The 17,231-nt window shown below is 40.9% G+C and overlaps 1 protein-coding gene across 3 annotated transcripts in view; it reads left to right on the top strand.

Annotated features, from left to right (window-relative positions):
* The window catches only part of plcb3 (phospholipase C, beta 3 (phosphatidylinositol-specific)), a 119,375-nt gene that overhangs the window by 75,904 nt on the left and 26,240 nt on the right, over positions 1-17,231 (top strand). For all 3 annotated transcript variants that reach the window (XR_008632519.1, XM_055156110.1, XM_055156111.1), the window contains exons 7-14: positions 5,122-5,194; positions 6,927-7,027; positions 7,237-7,403; positions 8,818-8,964; positions 10,160-10,317; positions 10,722-10,804; positions 10,893-10,977; positions 16,666-16,813. Coding sequence is in view for 2 of the 3 variants with exons in the window: in XM_055156110.1 (XP_055012085.1) it covers positions 5,122-5,194; positions 6,927-7,027; positions 7,237-7,403; positions 8,818-8,964; positions 10,160-10,317; positions 10,722-10,804; positions 10,893-10,977; positions 16,666-16,813 (962 nt within the window). In the remaining variant the exon portion in view is untranslated. The remainder of the gene's footprint in view (positions 1-5,121; positions 5,195-6,926; positions 7,028-7,236; positions 7,404-8,817; positions 8,965-10,159; positions 10,318-10,721; positions 10,805-10,892; positions 10,978-16,665; positions 16,814-17,231) is intronic.

Raw genomic sequence — 17,231 nt, 5'->3', positions numbered from 1 at the left:
GTCAGGCTGAAGAAGGAATCCTATTGGGCCTTTTTGGCTCATGGGACTCCAGAGGCAGCTGACGAGCACTGGCGGGCCAAGCGTGTGGTCGCAGAAGCAAAAACTCTGAGCTGGGAGGAGTTCGGGGAGGCCATGGAGGAGGACTATCGGACAAATACTGGAAAACCATCCGGCGCCTCAGGAGGGGGAAGCGATGCTTCACCAACACTGCTTACAGTGCGGGGGGAGAGCTGTTGACCTTGACTGATAATGCTGTCGGGCGGTGGAAGGAATATTTTGAGGATCTCCCCAATCCCACAGTCATGTCTTCCGATTAGAAAGCAGAGGCTGAGGACTCTGAGGTGGACTCGTCCATCACCCTGGCTGAAGTCATTGAGGTGGTTGGTAAGCTTCTTGGTGGAAAGGCTCCAGGGGTGGATGAGATCCATCCTGAGTATCTGGATGTTGTGGGGCTATATTGGCTGACACTTCTCTGCAACATCGCGTGGTGGTCGGGGACAGTGCCTCTGGACTGGCAAACCGGGGTGGTGGTCCCTCTGTATAAGAAGGGGGACTACAGGGGAATCACACTCCTCAGCCTCCCTGGTAAGGTCTATTCGAGTACTCTCCAGGATAGGAGAGTCTGGCTAATAGTCGAACCTTGTATTCAGGAGTGTGATTTTCGGCCTGTCACGGAATACTGGACCAGTTCTATACTCTCTGTCGGGGGCTCAAGGGTTTATGGGAGTTTGCCCAACCAGTCCACATGTGCTTTGTGGATCTGGAGAAGGCATTCGCTTGTGCCCCTCATCATGTCCTGTGGGGGATGCTCTTGGAGTATGGAGTTCGGAGCCCTTTGCTAAGGGCTGTTCAGTCCCTGTATGACCGGCGCAGGAGCTGTGTTCGCATTGCTGGCAGTAAGTCAGACCTGTTCCCGGTGCATTTGTCACCGGTTCTGTTCATTGTGTTTATGGACAGAATTTCTAGGTGCAGTCAGGGGGCAGAGGGGGTCCGGTTTGGGGACCACAGAATCTCATCTGTGCTGTTCACAGATAATGTTGTCCTGTTGGCTCCATCAAGTCAGGACCTGGGGCGGTTTGCAGCTGAATGTGAAGCGGCTGGGATGAGGATCAGCTCTTCCAAGCCCGAGGCCATGGTTCTCGACTGGAAAAAGGTGGCTTGTCCTCTCAGGGGTCGGTGGAGAGTCCCTGCCTCAAGAGGAGGAGTTCAAGTATCTCGGGACCTTGTTCACGAGTGAGGGGAGGACGAAACATGAGATTGACAGGTGGATCGGTGGAGCGTCGGCAGTGATGCGGTCGTTGTGGTGAAGTGGAAGCTGAGTCGAAAGGCGAAGCTCTTGATTTACCGGTCAATCTTCGTTCCTACTCTCACCTATGGTCATGAGCTCTGGGTAATGACCAAAAGGACAAGATCGCGGATACAAGCACTCGAAATTTATTTCCTCTGCAGGGTGGCCTTAGAGATAGGGTGAGGAGCTCATTCACACGGGAGGAGCTCGGAGTAGAGCCGCTGCTCCTCCACGTCGAGAGGAGCCAGCTGAGGTGGTTCAGGCGTCTGTCCCGGATGCAGGACATGTCCTGGAGATGCTGGAGGGACTATGTCTCTCGGCTGGCCTGGGAACGTCTTGGGGTTCCCCCAGAGCAGCTGGAGGACATGTCTGGGGTAAAGGAAGTCTGGGAGTCCCTACTTAGGCTGCTGCCCCCGTGACCCGGCCCTGGATAAGAGGAAGAAAATGGATGGATGAATGGACATACGTATTAATAAATTGTATATGTATATATATTTTCTTTTTTTAGTCTTGCCAAAAATATTTGGCGTTGCATTATTAACACCACAAAAATAATAATCCCCACATACATAGTGATTTCACACAATGATAATACATTTGTGAGTTTATTACATTTGTGGGTTCAAACGGGTTGTGCCTCAGACTTAATAAATTCCCACAGATGTAACTGAATGTTTATTGGTGAATTGTGACCTAATTTAGCTTATATTTAGGGGTGTCAAATTATCGCGTTAATTGCGATTAATTAATTACAGTCATATTTAGCGCGTTATGTTTTTTAATCGCGTTAATCTCATTTTTAATCTCTAACTTTACTGTTTCTGTATGTGAGTTTCTTTATTATAAAACCTGTTTTTATGTGTTGTTGGGACAACAACACACACACACACACACACAAAACACATTTATAAAATTTTTTTATTTCGGTAATTCCACTCATTGCCGGAAAGCCACACAAAACGCGCGCAGTAACAGCGATGTAAACGTCATGTTAACGTTGGCGGCATCAGTCGCTCAATGGACGAGGTCGAAGAGCCAGTAGAACAGAGTCAGCAGCGCACAGGTAAAAACACATTCATGTCTTAGAAATTATTCTCCCGACGTGAAATATAAAAGAAAATAACAAATATAATATCGTCTGAAAACAACCTGCATAGGCTCATGGTGTCTGCACTACTGTCCTATAGTGACCTGCCACATGAGGGGACACGCACACACACGCACACAAACACACACACACACACAAACACACACAAACAAACACACACCTTCATCATCGTCATTAACCTGAGAACGCGCGGACCACGTTTCCTTCCGTAGACACTGCGCGGACACCGACGTGCTCCCGTGAGCCGCGTGTGGATCGTGTTTTCTCGCGTACGCGGCGTAAACCACGCTTCCTCCTGTGCGCCTCTAAACCAGAACTAACACCAAGACTAAAAAAAGGACTAAACCAGGTCTAAACCAGGACTAAACCAGAACTAAAACCAGAAGTAAAACCAGGTCTAAACCAGGTCTAAACCAGGTCTAAACCAGGTCTAAACCAGAACTAAAACCAGAACTAAAACCAGAACTAAAACCAGGTCTAAACCAGGTCTAAACCAGGTCTAAACCAGGTCTAAACCAGGTCTAAACCAGGACTAAACCAGGACTAAACCAGGACTAAACCAGGACTAACACCAGGACTAACACCAGGACTAACACCAGGACTAACACCAGGACTAACACCAGGACTAAACCAGAACTAAAACCAGGATTAATCCATTCCAGGACTAAACTAGGACTAAAGTAGGTCTAAACCAGGTCTAAACCAGGACTAAAACCAGTGATCTCGTATATATTTCTCTATCAATAATATTTTTAATATGGTTAAGGAAAGACTGGACTTTTTATTGTCTTTAAGTAGACAAAAGTTATTATGTTCAGATTTCCTCGTCTTTGCTACTTTACAACAAACAGTTTCTTATTCATGGAGACTTGGGCTCAACACCCAAATTGGAGAGATTTGTTAAACAATAAATGACTTTATAAAGTCACTTTTTAAAATATATATCAGTCTTTTGATCTGCCACAATAATGTAATAATGAATTTAAATGAAAATACCTCAAATTAAAGGCTTTTCTCAGTAATTTTTAGGTGAGATTAAAATGAGATTAATTAGATTAATTAATTACAGATCATAATTAATTAATCTCTCAATTTTTTTAATCGCATGACAGCACTACTTATATTATTGTAGGTGATTATCCACTGAGTTCACTGTTTGATCCATGCTGCATACTGCTTTGGGTATTTAGGAGACACTTAGGCCTCTGCTCTAAGATTATGACTTTTGGTACAAATCATTCTTTAGCAATTATAAATACATTTGCAATTAAGCCACTTTATTTTGGTCTGTAGTGTAAGATGGAAAACATGTTGGTGGTCACAGTTGTGACCGGTGGGACAGAGCATTTTATCATAGTGTAGGGCAGTTTATGTAGGAGCACACAGACCTTTTTACATATAATACAAGTATGATGGGTATCTCATGACATCTTGGATGAAATTTGAAGGCCTGGAACAAAGTAACTGTCACAAAAATTTTAAATTTACGTTCATCATTGTTATTGACTGCCCTGATATAGACTGTGAGGGAGAGATGTCCAGTTGGTTGTTCAAAACACCGTTCTGACCTGGTGGAGTCAGATGACTTGATAAAGTCCACCACTAGCACCACCCCTTTTCTTTTACCCCCACTTATTGAAAAGGTCACCTAGCTGCTATTGGTACATGCAAGATCATGTAGCTGTATAAGAGACAAGTCTGACATCTTCTAGAACTTATAGAGGGAAATCTAAAAACATCTAGGGTGCCAAATCAAAAGACTATCTCAAGTTTCTCTAGCTGCTGGTGGGACAAGTCTGAGGAAGATCCAAGGTCCTTTACCTGATAGAAACAGCTCTGAGTTCCTGTAGTAGCTAAAGACTTCTAAATGTAATAGAGAGGAATCTGAAAAACATCCAAGGTCATCTCGCTGCTACTGAGACAAGTCTAAAGAAGATCCAAGGTTCACTCAGAAATTATACCCCATCTGCCCCTCATATATAAGTGAGAACAGCATCGTCCTCATTTTGAGGAAAAATTGCACTGTTTTATATGTATATATATTTGGGGGAAAAAAAGTGCTTTATCTAAGTTACCATGTGGTTCTGTACTACTGTTGATAAAGATGATCTGATTTACGATAGTTTTAACTAACTTTTTTGGAAGTGAGTATCAAGGTTATAAATAAGAGATTATATTAGAATTAAGTTTTTTAGTTCATTGTAAAACATTTTTTTTGATGAAATGTTGAGCTTTTTCTTTTCACATTCACAAGTAAAGTGAGCTTTTTCTTTTTCTTTTCACATCTGTTAGTCCCACAAATTACATTTGTGGGACTAACAGATGTTATAAATGTTTTATGTCATTAGGTTCTTTTTTTCAGACCTAGAGTGTTATTTCATACCTGACAGTTTCGACTGCTCGCTAGCGTCTTCCTCAGAGTGGTCACGTGATGTTGCTGTGACGTGTCTGGTCTGAGGAAGACGCTAGTGAGCAGTCGAAACTCTCAGGAACGAAATAACACTCTAGGTCTGAAAAAAAGAACCTAATGACATAGAATATCGGAAGACCAAATGAATCTCATTGGACTGTTATAAATGTTTGTGTGTTAGTGTGTATAATCAAGTTAATAATAACAATGATCAAAGTACGATGAATTTAATAGTATTATATTATATACTATATTTAATAGTATTTGTGGTGAAATTGACATTTTTGTGTTTTCCCTATTCTCTGCATCTTTCAGTATTCTGAAACTGTTCTCGGATAAGAAACGAGTGGAGACAGCTCTGGAACAGTGTGGTCTCATCAATAACAAGGTCATTATCTTGGAGTTCTTATTAAGAACATTGATGTTTGTTTTGGTTTGGGACAGATCTATACATTTTTCTGATCAAAGGATTAACGCTCAGTTTCAAGTTCTCTTAACTATCATACATAATCCATATCACAGTTAACAGGATTCCATTTCATGTTTTTTCATTATTGATGTTAACATGAAAATATGTTGTAAGTTGTAAGTTTCACAGTGACCTATTTGTGTCTCCAAGTGCAAGGTTCCCAAATCAAATCAACTGTTACTTTTAATGATCGTAATTATAATGTTAAACATGATGGCCAAGATTTTGATGCTGTCATTTGGTATTTTGGTTCTCAAGATTATTATCTAACCAGAAAGCAGAATGAGCCTCACATAAGTTTTTCATGCTAGTGCTAGTGCAGCCTCTGCAGCTCAGTGGGTGAATTCTGGAGGTTCTAAGTTTGACATGAGGCCTGGCCATATACTGGGAATGAGACAAACTTGGATGTCTCCTAATTAGAGGTTAAGGCAACTGGGGTTCAGCTGTAACTGTAATATATATAATTTTAACCTGTTATATATATTTATTTAACCTGTACATACCCTCCATTTAGCTAGCAGCCATTTACATTTTTACTTGATTAAACTAAACATGTTTGCAATGTTTAACATAATTTTCTAATATGACACTGCTTTTTCATATTGCACAGCCACAGATAGAATCATAGATAAAGGCCTGTGGTCTGAGCTTTGGGTAATGACCAAAAGGATGAGATCGTGGATACAAGCGCTCGAAATGAGTTTCCTCTGCAGGGTGGCTGGGCGTTCCCTTAGAGATGGGGTGAGGAGCTCAGTCACATGGGAGGAGCTCGGAGTAGAGCCGCTGCTTCTCCACGTCAAGAGGAGCCAGTTGAGGTGGCTCGGGCATCTGTTCCGGATGCCTCCTGGAGGTGTTCCGGGCATGTCCCACAGGGAGGAGGCCCGGGAAAGACCTAGGACAAGTGTCTGGGGTGTAGGAAGTCTTTGAGTCCTACTTAGACTGCTGCCCCCGCGATCCGGCCCCAGATAAGCAGAAGAAAATGGATGGATAGATAAAGTCCATCAGTGTTTTTCCAATGAAGACGTTTGTGTGTCAGTCAGAGCTATCCCTCCACATGCCTTTGTCACAAGACTCAGAGGAGCAAACCAGATTGTGCAAAACTCTGGGACCCAGCCTGCTCCTCTGCTGCCCCCTGCTGCCCAGCTGCTAATGGAGAGACATGAACGCACTCACTATATATATATATATATATATATATATATATATATATATATATATATATATATATATATATGAAATTATTAGTTATTAGTGTGCTTATCTTATCTATAATATTAAAGAGGGGATATTGTTCCAAATTGACGTTTTTGGAGCTTTCTACCATATTATGTTTTTTCCTCATCAAAAACTTGCCTGAGAGGTTTAAGATGTCATCCATACATGTTTTAAGTGATTCCTGCACAAGACTTGGCTCACATGCCTACATCACCTATGCTCCTACACAACAATTCCCGTATTTAAATACATTTTCTGTTTTTCTTGTTTTCATTTTAAAACTTTTTTGCCAGTGTTTGCCAATGTGTGCATTGTGTATGCAAAGTAACTGATGAACATTCTGGCATACACACACATGTATACCACCACCAATATGATGTCACTGCAAAGGCAGTTTGATATGGATGCAACTGTGATTGGTGTTGTGTACCTGCAGTCAGAGGGCATCAAAGCTGATGACTTCACCTGGGAGGCCTTTCAGAAGTTCTTGGACAGCTTGTGTTTACGACCAGAGATCCAGAATATATTTGAGGAGTGGTAAGTTGAAATAAAGATAGATTTGGATTTTACAAGTAATTAATAAAATTTTAATATAAGGAAAAAAAAACTTGAATGAGAAGTTCTGTCCAAATTTTTTGACTGATGGGGTAATGATTTGATTATCTGCTTCAGGATTTGGAACTGCTAATGTTTGAAAGCTACTTGTGAATGCTCTACATACAGTAAATAGTCCATCTTGTGTGCAGTGGGTCGAGGAGGAAGCCATTCATCTCTTTAGACCAGTTCATGGACTTCATAAACCGCAGGCAGAGGGACTCCAGGCTGAACGAGGTCCTCTACCCCCCCCTGAAGAGGGAGCAGGTCAGGCAGATCATGGAGCGCTATGAGACCAACAGCAGCCAGTTGGAGAGAGGTGACGTGGCATTCACTTCACCTAACCATACTTACTATTGGCCTAACCTAATTACGCAATTTTCTTATCTATGACATAATTTTTGTTCCTCATCAAAAACATATCTAGAGTTGTGTTTTGTTTATTCACACAAGTTTAACACACAAACCCTGCATATTTAGGTTGAGTGCTCAAATCCTCCACTTTGATTTTAATCTTCATACACCTTCAATGAGAATAATTTGGATGAGTTCAGCTCCAGAACTGCTAGTCTCTACTAGACAACAGGTTAAAGGTGGAACAGAGAATTTTGAGATTTGAAGATTGGCAGTATAATGATAATGGATTACACAAATGTGTGTGAATGAAACAGAACTAAACTCTTTCTATGTTTTGATGAAGTACCAACATGATTTGAAGCTCACAAGAGTCAATATTGAGTACTATAGGGCCTTTAAAGTGCGTATGACATGTTTTCATGTTTGTGTAAGTCTTAGTTTGGTGGTATTGTCCCTGTGGTAAATATTGATCATAGTATTATCAAGTGGGAAAAAAAAAAGTTGTGAAGAAAATCACAAATTTAGGGACAATTTAGAGAGAGCAAAATACTAATTGATCTTGTGGGAAATTCAAGTTTTGCTCCAGCAACATTTCCTCTGTGCGTCTCAGTGGCCTTTGTGTCTCAGTCAAAGGTCTCAGTGCAGTTTAACAGGAGAACTGGTCAGGGAGGGACAGCACATCTGTGTCAGGGCAGTTTGAGGAGAGGAAGGGCCAAAAGTGTCCTTTGTCCATGTCACAATCCAACAGTCCCTTACTTGTGTCCTTTGAACTGCACATGCTGCAGTTGTTAGTTAGTTAGACACAACTAAAAGTAAATGAATCCTTACAGTATAATAACCTTAAAATATGCCCTTTTTTCTAATACTGAAGCATTTACCAGATTTTAGGCTTTGACCTGTATATATAGATTTTAGTTTCAACAATGTGATTAAACAGGAGGTATTGTGCAAAATCATCATTATAATGTGCTAGAACATTCCTGAGGAGGTTTTAGATGTCATCCGTGCATTTTTCGGTAATGTTTCAGTAATCTCTCCCAGGCTCTATTCGAACCCTCATTACGCCTTGCTTCCTTTTCCTATTATGGCTCCAATTTCACCCCTGTAACCACTAGCATCACAAGCCTCATTTTAGTGGAGCTGAAAACTGTGGGTGACGTCACACTCACTCAGTTCGCTTTATACAGTATATGGTAGTACCCCTCTTAAATCATTTAATCCTGAAAGATCAGATGTTTTGTTTCTATGAGTTGTATGAATTACAGTTTAATTGTGGTGCCATTTCCATCCTTGTACTTGCTGTTAAAGTTGTACCTCATGGCCTAAAGCACTGAAGCCCCGAGTGGAAGTGTCATGTCCCTTGTGTCCATGTACAGACCAGATCAGCCTGCAGGCCTTCAGCCGGTACTTGGGCGGAGACGAGAATGGTGTGGTGCCTCCAGAACGGCTGGATGTCATCGATGACATGAACCAACCTCTGTCACACTACTTCATCAACTCCTCCCACAACACCTACCTCACAGGTATGAACGCACGCACACACACGCACACACACACACACACACATACACACACACACAACCTCACAGGTATGAATGCACGCACACACGCACACACACACACACACACACACACACACACAACCTCACAGGTATGAATGCACACACACACACACACACACACAAAACCTCACAGGTATGAACACACATGCACATACACAAAACACCTACCTCACAGTTACACTTATGGAGGAGTCGTGGAGAGGGAGAGGTGTGGTGTGTGATGCATAGAGGAGACACAGAGAGACCCCATTGCCCCATTGTCAGAACTATGATCAAACACAAACTTGCGATACTATTATTGAGGCACTTTCACTCCTGTAAGAAGCAATTCAAAGTCTACACCAGGAGAATCCAACTTGCAGCTCTAAACCCCCTTCCAAATAGCTCACCAAGGGATTTCTGAATTACATGTATTGTGCTCATGACCATAGGTGATGGTCTGGGTAATGACTGAAAGGACGAGATCGTGGATACAAGCGGTCGAAATGAGTTTCCTCTGCAGGGTGGCTGGGCACTCCCTTAGAGCTGAGGAGCTCAGTCACACAGGAGGAGCTCGGAGTAGAGCCGCTGCTCCTCCACGTCGAGAGGAGCCAACTGAGGTGGCTCGGGAGGCCCCGGGGAAGACCCAGGACACTGTCGCTGGAGGAACTATGTCTCTCGGCAGGCCTGGGAATGCCTCAGGGTTCCCCCGGAGGAGCTGGAGGAAGTGTCTGGGGTGAAGTAAGTCTGGGAGTCCCTGCTAGAGACTGCTGCCCCCGTGACTTCCGGATAAGCTGAAGAAGATGGATGGATGTATTGTGCTAAATAAGTAAAGCTTGATTAATTAAATGCCTTTAACCATACATACATCTATTATTTGGATGCCTAACTTTGTTCACTAATAAATGGATAATGGTTTAGGCTTTATAGATATCTAGACATCTACCTCAGTTAAGGGTTGATGTAGCTCTTTTACAGTATATACTAAATTTCTTGTGACCGCTAAAACTAGTTGTTCTTTGGCATTTTTGTTTTGTAAGAGTAGCTCACCAAAGGAAAAAGGTTGGAGACCCCTGGTCTACAGACTACTGTGTGATGAGGGCAGAGACAGAGGGATTACAAGAGGGAAGGGAGAGATGCATGATGCAGTTGACCAGTGTCTATGTGTGTTGTGCAGTGGGGCAGCTTACAGGCCTATCCTCAGTGGAGATGTACAGGCAGGTCTTACTGACCGGCTGTCGCTGTGTGGAGCTGGACTGTTGGAAGGGCCGGCCCCCAGACGAAGAGCCCTACATCACCCACGGCTTCACTATGACCACTGAGATCTCCTTCAAGGTCGGCACTCACAGTACACACACCTGGCTTATTAGGCCTGACAGAATTGTTTAGAGCTCATATACCATTATAAATGTATCCCCTCATCAAAAACATTTATTTCTGACATTGAAGTTGAATGTATCATTAAATCCTGTAGCCATTTTTCTTTTCTTTTTTTAAATTTTTTATAGAAACTATAAAGATTGCTAAATATTTCTTTGGATTTAAATGTACTTTTACCAAAAACCCAGTTGTTCTGTAGAATAATGTTTACAGTTTACAAAACATTTTTCTGCTAAGTTAACTGGACTTACTTACTACTATAATATAAATATTAGGTCACTGTATATTAACTATATACTGGTGTACAGCCTAGTTATTGTTTTTCAAGTTGTTTTAAGTCACAGTTTCTTCATTTGCAGGAGGTCATTGAGGCCATAGCAGAGAGTGCATTCAAAACATCTCCATATCCTCTTATCCTTTCCTTTGAAAACCATGTGGATTCGTAAGTATTGTATACTTCTTACGTGGGGTGCCATTTTATGAAGGAGCTAATTCATGTTTGTGAAATCCCTGATGTGTGTGTGTACCAGGGCCAAACAGCAGGCAAAAATGGCCGAATATTGCAGGACCATCTTTGGAGATGCACTTCTGATTGATCCTTTGGAGAGATATCCGGTAAAACAGCTAAACCTCAGAACTTTGATGATGTGACTTGGCCCAGCACAGATGTTTATCTTCACCCCAAATTAATTCATTTAAAGTTGTGGGACTGGTTTTCACAGCTGCATGCATTTGTTGTGACCGTTTGAGCACCATTGGAGTTTGTAGTGGATAGTTTTGACAAGTTTTGTAAAAATCTAGATGTTCTCTCCTCTGCAGAGGGAGAGCACTGTCTGGCCCAGTGCTCTGTTCACAAAATTCTCACATTTTTCCAATCACCAATCCAACAACAATATAATAACAATGTTATAACAAAATGTAATGCCTCACACTTGAAATCCACTTTAAAGCCTCTCAAAGTGCAACACATTATTCATTCACTTCTCAGTGGTAACAAGCTACGGCGGAAGAAAGGCGGCCAATCTGTGTCATCGGATGCTATGACCTCCGCCAACATTCATCATGCATCATGTATCATGTATCATTTATCTATCTGCTGTTTTTTTTAGTTTTTTTTTTTAGTTTTATTTATTTAAAAGGGACAATGCATATTCATGAACATATACTTGTAAATACGCCAGAATTAGCCCAAAGGCTACTTTTCATCTGTAGTCCCTGGCAGGTCAGAGAGATAGAGACATAAAACATAAGAACATAAAACGCGTCACAATAGACAAACACACAAGCATGACATACAACACTGACATTTACATGGGAGCATAACATTAGTGATCACAGATCTGGTTTCTCTTAAGCCATCGCTTCAGATTCGGTTTAAATGAACTGAATGTGGTGGAGTCTCTTATAGCAGCTGGATGTTGTTCCAGATTTCTGGGCCCTTGACTGAAAACACCTGTTGACTGAAAGTTGTGCGTCTATAGGGTTTTCCACAGTCGCCTCTGATAGAGGCTCTTGTTCCCCGACCACTAGTGCTGGACCTGGGCTTAATGAACTCACCAAGAGCTGGTGGAGCAAGTCCATTTAAGACTTTGTAGACTGAGCAGGCGAGTTAAAATTTTTGAAAATTTCCAAAACTTAAGATATTATACTTCTGTAGTATGAGACAATGATGAAACGATAAAGATTTACTATCAAATATCTTTAACGCTTTTTTAAAAAGTGATTATTTGTGTCTATTATTTTTAAGGTTGTCATGCTTGTCAGTGACCAATTAGTTATGCAGTGTTCAATATGAGAGAGAATCATGCTGTGGAGAAACATTTTAGCTGCATTTTCTGGCAATGATGCTCTAATTTGCCTAAAATTGTGAATATTAAAATTAACAATTTTTGATATGTTTTTTACATGTTTTTTAAAAGTTAAAGTGGAGTCCAAGTTAACACCAAGATACTTAAATTCATCTACAAACTGGAGTCCCTAACCCCTCAGCAGCACATTTAAACAAGACTTTGATGGACGTTTTGAAAAAAGCATGCAAACAGTTTTTTTAGTATTCAGTAAGAGACTTGACTTGGTCAGCCACTTATCTAAACAGGTGATTGCTGATGTTAATTTCTCTGAGGCTTCTATAACAGATTTTGCTTTTGTAAAAATGACGGCATCATCAGCATGCCATGCCAACACAATGTAAAGGTCCGTTCAAACATTCGGCAGATCATTAATGTATAATGAAAATAAAATAGGTCCAAGTATGGAGCCTTGTGGTACTCCAACCTTGCAATCGACATATGGGGATTTGATACCGCTGACGGACACACAATGGGTTTGATTTGCCAAGTATGATTTTATCCAAATTATGGCCTGCTCAGAGAAATAAAATTTTGTTAACCTAGTTAATAATGTTTGGTGGTCAACCGCATCAAAAGCTCTTTTCAAATCAAGAAAGACTGTACCAACAAAAGGGTAAGCATCAAAAGAAAATTAAACTTTTTCAAGAAAAAGCCGTTTCAGTTGAATAATTTGCACGGAAACCAAACTGCATAGCATGCAGTGGGGTGTAACCCATATTTAAGTGATCAATTAATTGTTTAGTGACCCATTTTTCAATTATTTTAGATATAATAGGCAATATGCTGATTGGTCTGTAATTCTTGACATCTGTTTTATTACCAGATTTGAAAATTTTAGTAATCGTGGCCACTTTCCATGCTGTAGGAACAACTGAATGCCTAATTGACAGATTTATCAAATGTGTTATTGGACATATCAGGGAGTCCTTGTGTAATTTTATAAAATTAGTGCCCAGACCATATGCATCCTTAGCTTTTGAAGTTTTTAATTCACTGATGATGGAAGCTACATCTGAATCCCTAATTTCAGCTATCCTGAAGATAGGCAGACACTCATTAACAGAGAAAGGTACATTTTCATATGAGGTAAAAAGCTGTGAAATTTCTTGGACTGAATTTTTTTTTTTTAAATACTGAATTCAGTTGCCACGGTAACAGGATCTTTAACAAGTTTGTTATTTATTTTTAGTTCTAGTTCTTTACCATGTTCTGTTTTATTACCAGTTAATTTACTAATGTGCCAGTTTTTTTTGCAATTTCCTTTAGCAGATTCGATAATTGACATATAAAAATTTGCCTTGGCTTTGCGCATTGTGTAAATTACTTTGTTTCTTGCAGACGTAAAAAGCTGTCTATCCGAAACAAGTCCAGTTTTAGTGATTTTTTTAAGTAACTGGTCCCTTTTCTTAATTAATTTCCTGCATTCCTCATTGAGCCATGGTAGATCACCTTTACTAGTTTTGCATTTCTTTCTCCTTGTAAATAAAGTTATAACATCTTTAATTTTGGAGAAGAAGGTAACACTATTTGTTATGATGTCATCACATGAGACTATTTCAGTCCAATCTAGCTCCTTTAAAGCCATAGCCAGATTTTGATGTTGACTTCTTGGGACCACATCATAGAAGGATGAGGAGCTCTGAGCAACTGTATGAGGCATTTGGAAGCGCAGTTTAGATAGTTTTCTAGCAAAAAAGATTGCATTGTGGTCGGACAGCCCTGTTAAAAAATTTAAAGTTTTGAATATTCTTTCATGTTTATTTGAGAAAAGGAGATCTATTCTTGTTTTTGACTGGTTAGTTATACGGGTCGGCTTTTCTATTAATTGAACCATGCTGAAAATGTCAGTTATCTGTTTCAAGTTTTTCCTTTCTTTCTTATTGTCCCAGTTAATATTAAAATCACCAATTAAGATTACTTCTTTACTGTGACAACAGAGGTTAAGAAGTATTTTGAGCTGATCATAAAAATCTATATTGGTTGATGGTTTCTGATAAATACAGAGAACAGTAAAATTCATTTCCTTTGAGAGTACAATATTTACTCCAACACATTCAAGTTTAATATTATCAGGCCATTCAAGTTTTGAACATTTTAAAGTATCTCTTACGTAAACTAAAACACCCCCTCCTCTACCTTGACCCCTATCTTTCCTAAAGACATTATATCCTGGCATATGTATGGCAGCTTCAGGTGAAGAACTTGTTAGACAGGTTTCTGTTAGCCCCAGGAAATCAACATTAGACTCAATCAATAAGTGCTCAAGTTGTTCCCGTTTTGGAATCATACTTCGAATATTAATGTGTCCTCCAAGTAATCCTTTGGGTTTAAGATATGGGTCCCAAATAGTCCTTGCATGATTAAGTGTCTGGAAAATCTTTTCAGATCGATGTTTTTTTATAACTGGATTTCTCATAGGCACCTTTAAACATGACTGATGATGATCTATGGTTGTTTGACTGTTTGTACCATGGGAGAGTGATTTGGGAGACACAGCTCCAAGCTGAGGATGTAACCCAGCTAGCAGTGGATGTAGCCCAGGTCCAGGTGGTTGTAGACCAGCTAGCGGTGGATGTAGCCCAGGTCCAGGTGGTTGTAGACCAGCTAGCGGTGGATGTAGACCAGGACCAGGTGGATGTAGACCGGGACCAGGTGGATGTAGACCGGGACCAGGTGGATGTAGACCGGGACCAGGTGGATGTAGACCGGGACCAGGTGGATGTAGGCCAGCTAGCAGTGGATGTAGTACAGGTGGCTGCAGCTTAAATAGCAGTGATGGCAGGCCCATTAGTAGCGGACCAGGATTTATCTCAATATCACCAGCTAAGAGCAATATCATCAGAAGGTGCAGAACTCCTAGGTAAGGTTTAAAAGTGTTTAAATTATCATGTTTACCGGAGGTTGGTTTAGCATGTCCATTGTCCAATAGAGAAAATGCTGACTCCTCTTGGCTGGGTAGAAGATCTGGTCATTCTTTGTATCCTTTTTTCGTGGACATGTTGCACACAGAAGTAAATATAGAGATACAGAACCAAGTAACAGACAAGTTGATGACAAAAGCTGTGGTCTTTTAGTGCTTTTAGAGAGCTTTTGTGGCATGCACACAGGACCTGCCAAGATGTGTGACTGCACCACGACGGCCATCTTGCCATCTCCATCCTTGGATGGAGATGTTGACTTATTTTAGCTTTTAACCCTCTGTATATATAAACACAAGTGCTCCAAAAGCAAATACCCCATTAGTTGGGATTTCCTGAATTTATTTGCAAAATGGAGATGTATTTTTTGAGTTGATTCATGTCAATCAATTATAAAACGTTCCAAACACTCCAGGTGTTTGGTCCTTGACAAATATAGAATAATACATTAAACTAACAGTACTGACACACTGTAAAATGTGTTATTGGAGTAAAAGTACACTGTCTAAAAAGCACTCAGGAGTACACATTTACACACAAGAGCTAGGCTTATTGTAATTTCTGCACAGTTTATCCAGTGATGCTGCTGTTGTGGATAGTTATTATGTCTCATACACGCATAGAGGATTTTAAGTCGATTTTGCTTGTCACAAATTGCCTGCATTAGGCGGTTGACTTGGTGTGAAGCCTCAGTGGTTGGTTTAGATATATTGTGCTTGTATCTGCTTTCTAATTATCATCTATGACACCTGTGCATCATTATGTTATAATTTGGACATTTTAAATCACAACCACTGGAAATCCCAGGTGCTACAGCGTGGTGCCAGCGGCAAAAGCTGTTGCGTCCTTATGTAAGACACTTCACCACATTCACTAGCTAGGACCACACCAACATTGATAATGTACGATGCGAGGGCAGAGATGGCTGGGTTGAGACTCTAGGTGGGGGCTCCGACTTAATCTTTAATTGGCCCAGCCGGAACGGGACCCCCCCCTTGTCTTATGACTGAAAGACAAAATAGGGGATGGGAGGGTGGGGTTGAGTTAGCAAAGACAAACTGGGATGAAGGGAAAGGCTGCTACATATAGGCTTCTGGGAAGTTAGAGGCGTGGTCGAGGTGAGTTGTGGTTTGCTGGTGAGAGGAGTGGGCGGCTGCGGCGTGGTCCTGCTCCTGAATCTCACTTAATCATATTAACTACATTTATGAAAGTGTTGTGTGCGTGAATGGACAGATTGGCTTCCTCGCTTCCATCAGTTTGCCCCAGGACAGCTGTGGCTACAATAGTAGCTTACCACGACTGAATGATCAGTGCACAATAATGTAAAGTTTTGAGTCTGGAAAATCACTACATGCTCTCTAATGCATTGTTACAATACTCGGCAATATCGTGTTTAGAAAATAAGGAATTAATGATTGCTCAAAAATGCATGAATCATTCAAAATACAACTTCAGAAGGTAAATGTTGAGGGGAAACGACTATTAAGTCGATTGCAGAATAGGTCTGCTTTAACATAGTTTTGCTTCTGATCTAGCTGGTTCCAGGCCTGGCCCTCCCCTCACCGCAAGAACTCCTGGGTAAAATCCTGGTCAAGAACAAGAAGAAGCACTACCACCAGCGGCCCTCGAGCAGTGGCAGCGTCCGGCGAAGGGAGCTGGAGGAGCAGTCGCCTCCAGCCAATGGTAGACCTCTGACTCCAGAGTACAATGACTATATTTACATGCAGGATTCATGTGTGATACCACCAGTCAGGTCACTCTTGTCCACACGCAGGTCAGAAACTATTTAATAAAGTTAAATAATGTTATAGTGTAGTGTTAGGACTAAAACGTTATACCTCTACTTGCTAATAAAGGCCGTTAATATTCTTATAATGACAGTTTTGCAAATAAGCCCACAAATAAGCCTGACAAATTCAGACTGACAGACTGATATCAGTCTGGTTCCATGACATAACAGATAGATGCCAAGTAATTAGATTAGTTTATTTCAGTGACAATGACAATTAACAAAAGAGCTCATTGGTTACCTATTATTTAAAATAAAATACAATTTGCCTCACCTCTGATTAGCTGAGTTATTATAATTATTTAGTTAATA

The sequence above is a fragment of the Boleophthalmus pectinirostris genome, unplaced genomic scaffold (genome assembly GCF_026225935.1).
Source record: "Boleophthalmus pectinirostris isolate CB_2022bp ecotype Guang Dong unplaced genomic scaffold, ASM2622593v1 HiC_scaffold_20, whole genome shotgun sequence".
NCBI classification, from domain to species: domain Eukaryota; kingdom Metazoa; phylum Chordata; class Actinopteri; order Gobiiformes; family Gobiidae; genus Boleophthalmus; species Boleophthalmus pectinirostris.
This window is presented reverse-complemented; position numbering and strand designations above follow the sequence as displayed.